The sequence below is a fragment of the Trachymyrmex septentrionalis genome, unplaced genomic scaffold (assembly GCF_001594115.1).
Source record: "Trachymyrmex septentrionalis isolate Tsep2-gDNA-1 unplaced genomic scaffold, Tsep1.0 scaffold48, whole genome shotgun sequence".
Lineage (NCBI taxonomy): Eukaryota > Metazoa > Arthropoda > Insecta > Hymenoptera > Formicidae > Trachymyrmex > Trachymyrmex septentrionalis.
In genome coordinates this window covers 568,383-575,451 of record NW_017305652.1, presented here as the reverse complement: position 1 = coordinate 575,451, position 7,069 = coordinate 568,383, and the positions used below count along the sequence as shown (strand labels likewise).

The 7,069-nt window shown below is 29.9% G+C and overlaps 1 protein-coding gene across 1 annotated transcript in view; it reads right to left on the bottom strand.

Annotated features, from left to right (window-relative positions):
• The window catches only part of LOC108751518 (serine/threonine-protein kinase 16), a 13,364-nt gene extending 6,650 nt beyond the window's left edge, over positions 1 to 6,714 (bottom strand). The window contains exons 1-3 of the mRNA XM_018491753.1: positions 6,393 to 6,714; positions 5,894 to 6,128; positions 5,609 to 5,813 (exon numbers count right to left, since the gene is read on the bottom strand). Coding sequence (XP_018347255.1) covers positions 5,609 to 5,813; positions 5,894 to 6,128; positions 6,393 to 6,502 — 550 coding nt within the window. The 5' untranslated portion in view covers positions 6,503 to 6,714. The remainder of the gene's footprint in view (positions 1 to 5,608; positions 5,814 to 5,893; positions 6,129 to 6,392) is intronic.
• Positions 6,715 to 7,069: the final 355 nt, after the last annotated feature.

The following is a 7,069-nucleotide window of genomic DNA, read 5'->3' as shown; positions in this document are numbered from 1 at the left end:
AAAAAAAATCACTGTAGGGGAAAGCACCAACTTTCTAAAGCTTAACTATGAAGTTTGAAGACGCTACGTTGTTCAGTATTTGTTTGGCAGCCATCAATAGTGAACGATCTCGGTGAATTTGCAAAGATGGAAAAAATTGGTCATCGTTATGTGATACAATACTTTCATTTGAAAGGTCTTAGCCCAACCAATATCAAAGCCGAGCTGAATTCTACTCTGGAGGAGTCTGCTCTTTCGTTTACAACAGTAAAATATTGGATGGCAGACCCAATTTAAACGAGACCGTACGAGCTGCGAAGACGAACATCGCAGTGGTCGACCAAGTGAGGTGGCCATTCTAGAAATGGTGAAGAAAATCCACAAAATGGTATTGGGTGACCGTCGACTGAAAGTGCGCGAGCTAGCAGACATGGTAAACATTTCAAAAAGTGCTGTACATCGCATATTGGCTGAAAATTTGGAGATGAGAAAGCTGTGTGCAAGGTGGATGCCGCGCTTGCTCACAATCGAACAAAAACAGCGTCGAGAGGATGTTGAGTTAAAGTTCGAATTGCTTCCCCACGCACCCTATTCGCCAGATTTAGCCCCCTCGGATTATTTTCTCTTTCCAAACTTGAAAAAATGGCTCGGTGGTAGAAGATTTACCAACAATGAAGAGGTGGAGTCTGCGGTTAATGGCTATTTTGAGGAGTTCAACGGTTCTTACTATAAACAGGCCATCGAAGCTATTGAACATCGCTGGGAAAAGTGTATCGAGCTAAAAGGAGACTATGTTAAGAAATAAAGATATTTTTTCCCAAATTTTTTGTGTTTTCTTTGTTAGATCGGGTACTTCTGGGACCACCCTCCGTACCTTCCCTTTCATTTTCTTTGTCCTTTCAACCCATTGCCCCCTACACGGTTGTTTAAACTTTTGTCAATCTTTGCAATTCCTCCGTTTTTTCTATATCTTTCTTTTTAAAATTTTTGTCCCCCCTCCCTCTTTTTCTAATTTATCTTTGTTTGGCATGTTAACCCACGTCTCCTCGCCTTACTTTGTATCCAACTCTTCTTCCTTTTCTTAGCCTCTTCCTATTTTCATTGTCATTGCCATAATTAATCAAGGGCACGTTATCTAAATACTGTATATTTATCGTTCCTATTCACCATTAACTTTCTACTTTTTATTTTCAAATTAGTTTCCTCTGCTTATATATATCCTGTCTTGTTTTCTTACTTTACCCATATTGCAATGTGTTTCTGCTCCATTTATCGCACATTCTTTGGCTGATATTTCATGTGTCATAGATTACGATGACGTTTTTTAAGCTTGTTAATTGGCTGTAATAAAATAGAGAGGTTCTAGGATCTTTCTGTCCTGCAGTCAATCAACAAACTTGAAATTTTTGTCGTACGACACATGAAATATTAGGCTAATGTACATATCCTATCTTAGACTGGCGTCCCACGAGAGGAAATTCACAGCAGAACGGAACAGCGAAACCAATCACAATCGCAAAAAAGAAAATAGAATAATGACTGCAGAGTTATAATTGATCGCACTGATCCGTTCCGCAGTAAAGGATCCAGCACATCCTTTTATATGGAAAAATAACCCCGATCAAATTGGTCCGTTTTGAGATATGTTGTACTTCTTCTGAACAAATGTCTCTATTGCCACATTCACATAAAATCAACAGATAAAAAGCGCTTTGAAATCATAGAATTTGAGTGCCGCTATATCTCCTTAAGATAATTTGATGCTTTCTTTTATGTGTAATACATACTAGGGAATGGAAGTAATTCTCTTGTGTAACGAAGTTATAGTTACAAATTATTTTTTTGGTAACGTTACTGACAACTGCGTTATTTTTTTTCTTTAATAACTGTAACGGTAACAAAGTTACATCTTTTTGGTAACGGTAACGAATTTTACAGTTACTTTTATCGTTACTTTGCACATGATTGGACACGATACGACACAAGCTATTTACACTGTAAAAAAATTTCGTAAATTTGCACATATAATAGATGTAAAAATAGATTACATAATTAGTCTTGTAAATATAAAAAAAATCATGCAATTTTTAGAAATTATGTAAATTATGTAATGTTCCACAAAAATTATGTAAATTTGCTTTTATTGTGTAAATATATATCTTATTTCATATTGAAAATTATATAAATAACAGGATATTTTGAATATTTTCTGTAATTATCCAAATTTTAGTAATATTACATAATATAACAGAAATTTTTCGCGTATTGCTGTTAAATGTACAATAATATATAGTGCGAAATGTATTGTCATATTATCGTTCCTGTAATTACACATATACATTGTAGTTACACTTCCGCAATCTGCTTAGTTACAAACCAAAAAATTATTTTTATTTGCATATTGCAAATTTATGAACGTGTGGACGTTTTCAACTATTACAATGGGTCTCAAAATTATCCAGTATAATAGTTGTAATTTTACACAACAATTTTTTACAGTGCATAGCGCTTGAGACTAGAGAAGCTCCTAAGCCTGTTCGCTGTGATTGGCGGTCATCGATTTAAAAAAAAGTAACAAAAAGTTACTTTCTCAAGCAATTGTAACAAGTTACTTTTAAAAATCGTAATAACTAGTAACGATAACTTGTTACTTTTCCTACTCAGTAACGAGTAACTGTAACTTGTTACTTTTAAAAAGTAACTTTCCATTCCCTGGAATACATATACGCATGTACGAGTATATATACGCATGCGAATAACCAATTACATATCCTGGTAAAAAATTTTTCATGCATGAATATGTATAAATATGCATAAACATAGGTACATAAATATTCATAAACATGTATAATCATATATGAAATACGAGATTCGATTGAAAAGTTTTGAGCCTCAATATGAAAATAGCATTACTCGTCAAAATCATTCTGGTATCACAATCGTACACCCAAGAACTTCGATTTTTTTCCCTCGATTACTTTTTTAAAACTTTCAAAAATTCAGGTTATTTCGTCAAATTTAGTTGTAAGCGAACGTAAGGTTTAGGGTACGGTCAACGCGATGCTGCAAATTTTGAAGCGTTTTTTAACCAGTTTGTAAAATTCATTCTTCTAATTGATCTATCAAATGCTTCAAAACATTTGTAACGAGATTTTGACTACAGCCTTAGTCATGTCATTAATCGCGCATGGGCTATGAACATTAATGTAGAAAAGTAGTTATTTCTCAGTTTGTGAAAATTTCCGAAGAAAAGAATCGAAGTCCTTGAATGTACATGTTTTGTAAGATACCTGTGAAAATTGTAGCTATTTTGAACGTTTAGTTGTTGTTTGTCAGTCATTTGTGTCAGTCAATGTTAGTGTTTTTGTAAAAATGGAAAAAATCGAATATCGACGATAACAAAAATTTACGAATTGCAGTTTGCAATTAACTACCCACCGTATCTACCAGACTTGATCCTCAACAACTTCTTCCTGTTTCCTAAGCTCAAAGTTAAGATCGGAGATTTTCAACAAAGCATCCAAAATTTGGCTACAATTTTCACAGGTATCTTGCAAAATATATACAATTGTAGTACCAGACGGTTTTTGACGGTAATGCCATTTTTATGTTGAGGCTCAAAACTTTTCAAACGACCTTTGTATGTCCATACATGTTCATACATTTCTCTTTCTTTTGTAAAATCACTTTTTAAGTATAATATAATATAAATAACAATAGTAATGTGAACACGTAAAAAATAATTAAGAGGGTAATTTTTACACTATTTGTTTTAGAAAAAAATCAAGAAAAAATATAAAAAAATTACTTATGTACATAATTATATATAAAATTATGCATAATTATATATAAACAATTTTTTTTACATTTTTGTAAACTTGTTTTTTTCTAAAACGAACAATGCGAAAATGATATCTTTATTATTTTTTATGTTTTCACATTACTATTATTATTTCTATTATATTATACTAAAAAGTAATTTTACAAAAGAAAGAGGGATGTATGACATATTTCATATATGATTATACATGTTTATGAATATTTATGAATGTTTATACATATTCATGCATAAAAAATTTTTTATCGGAATAAAACAAGAACAAGAATAAGGAGAATGAGAGAACAAGAAAATTGACGTAAAATTAATACTCTAAATGATCACAATCAAATGTAAGAAAAATACTCGACTATGATTGATCAATTTCTTACGGCTTCAGACTCAAGAGGATACATACATCTAAAGTAGGTAAAAAAAATTAATTTCTGAATTTTTGAATTTTTTTATAATATAAAATCTTAAGATTATTTTTCTAAAGTTACACTCGAAATTTGCAAAAATAAAAACTTATAATGTAATATAATATAAATTATATTAAAATTATAGTTTAAAAAGAAAAAGTTATAACATTATAAATTACTAATCAAATAATGTTAAATCAAGGTCCATTATAGATGAATCCATGAGATAAAACCTTTTGGAGACAAACACAAGATATTGGTGTGCAATAAGATTTATTTATTCACATATCTTAATTAGTCAAATCAATCAAATCAATCATATGTTTTGATCCTTGACGACATGTCAATTTTACTCTTAACGAAAATCATATAAGATCAAGATCTAACTATATATTTATCTTTACGATTTTTAACATAGACTATTAATTTTTGTAGTGCATTATTATGTAATTATGTAGTTAACGATGTTTTAATTATCATTGTGCACCGGGAAGTTCAATGATTGCGTTTGAGTGACATTAAATCGTATGATTTATTTGACTAAGATATGTGAATAAATAAATCTTATTGCATACCAATATCTTATATTTGGCTCCAAAAGGCTTTATCTCATGGACTGATTCATCTATAATGAATCTTGATTCAACACTATTTAATTTATATTAGTCATTTATAATGCTAACTTTATATTTTTTAAATTATAACTTTTAATATTTAATAATTTATAACGTTATAAGTTATTTATTTTTGAATTTTTATTAAATTTCGACTGTAATTTTAGGAAAATAAGCTTACAATTTCATATTATAAAAAAAATGCAAAAATTGAAAAATTAATTTTCCTTTACCTACCTTAGATGTATGTATCTCCTTGAATTTAAAACCTTAAGAAATTGATCAATCATAGTCGATTATTTTTCTTCCATTTGATTGTGATTTGGTCAATTTTTTACAGCTTGAAACTTAAAACTTAGGTAACAGTATTCTAAAAAGCTCATGATTAGTCGATACACTTACTCCTTAAGTTTTACGTTTTAAGTTCTTTTTTTATGTTATGATTTTAAGATACTGCCTTCTTGTCCTTTTCTAATATAATTAATTTCTTTACTTGCCTTACTTATGTCTTCTCGCTATCTTCATCTTTCTCTATTATAATCTTAATCTTCTCTATTATCGATTCCTTTAATATCCCTATTCTACCTTTCTACTTTATAGCTTACTTCTCCTATACTTTCTCTACCTCTATATCCTCCTATCAATCTGATTTATTCATAATCATCTTACCTACATAATTTATTATCCTGAAAACATTAAAAGTGTTTCATCTCTTTTCAAACACACATGCTTTCACTCATGCCACCTAACCAAGTCCATAATAAAATTTAATATACCCAAGTCCATAATAATAGGTACTCCAACATCATTAAGCACTATATTTGCAGTTTTTAAATCTCTATGAGCAAGAGGTTCTGGTTTAGTTTCATGAAATGCTTTTACGCCTTCACATATCTGTAAAAATATGCTGAGAATATCTATAGGATTCATATAATCACAATTCTTTGCTCGTCGTTCCAAATCATTAGCTAATGTTCCTTTCTAAAATTACAATAAATTGGTCTATTATAAAATATATTACATTTAAAATAATATACTTTTTAAAAATCATAATTACTTACATGATAATATGGTAAAACTATTAATATTTCACTTGTTGTATTCACAATTGGATCTGCAGTACCTTTGCAAGATGAATCTAAACATTCTATAACATTTGGATGTTTTATCAATTTATAATATTCAACCTCTTTTGTTGCTAATTGCTGATCTTCTGGTCCATGACAAATAATTTTCTTAATAGCATACTTTTTATGTGTGACGATATCTTCAACTAAAAGTACTGTGCTAAATCCACTAGAAACATAATGTAAATCTTATTTGTGCTACTAGTTATCACACATTTTTATACTTATTAATTTTTCTATAAAAGTTACAAGATATTGTAAATATTGTTTTGCGTAAAGAAAATCTTGTTTTTCTTGTATTAAATAAGTTTAGATATAATTGTTTAATAATTTTATGTACACACTATTATAAAACATGTATGCAATAAATCATGTGATTATAAGTAAGCATATTTTAACAAATAATCGTGTGTGTTGTTTAATATATACTTGCCCATCTCCGAGGTGTTCACAAACTTTATATTTCCTCGAGTTTATCGTAATAATTTCTTTAGTGCATATACAACCCATTCTTAAAATTAGATTTAAACCTAAGCTATTCATTCTCGTTGTTTATTGTCATTGTGATAAAAACAAAAAGAATCTCGCGAGATTATCTCGCTATTTTTATTTCTAAGGTAACATTAGATGCTTTCCAATTACTTAACACAAACGTACACAGAAATGCACAAAGTGTAGCAATGTGCACGAATTGGAACAAAACAATTGCTTTCCATTTACATTCGATCACGATTCTCAGATAATCCTCACTTGTGACGTTGTAACTCAGTTATGAGTTGAATACGCATTCTGACCATAGATACAGTATAAGTACATATAGTAAACTTAACTTTTTATGTAATCTCCAATTTTTAGTGCGCATGCGTCGATTTCCAACCAGAAATATGGCTGCCTTCAGTAAGTTAAAATTGCAGGTTAGGTTAGATTAGCTGGATCTCCTTCCCAAATATAAAATATAATTAACTCTTTCGCCTATAATATCGTGTGAAGACTTGTGGTAAGGAAATTAGGTCAAACATGAGCATCACGGAGAACCGTGGAATATCGTCCTGACAAAACTTAATTTTTTTAATTTGTAAGAGAAAAGTAGGACAAAGGGTTAATAAAATT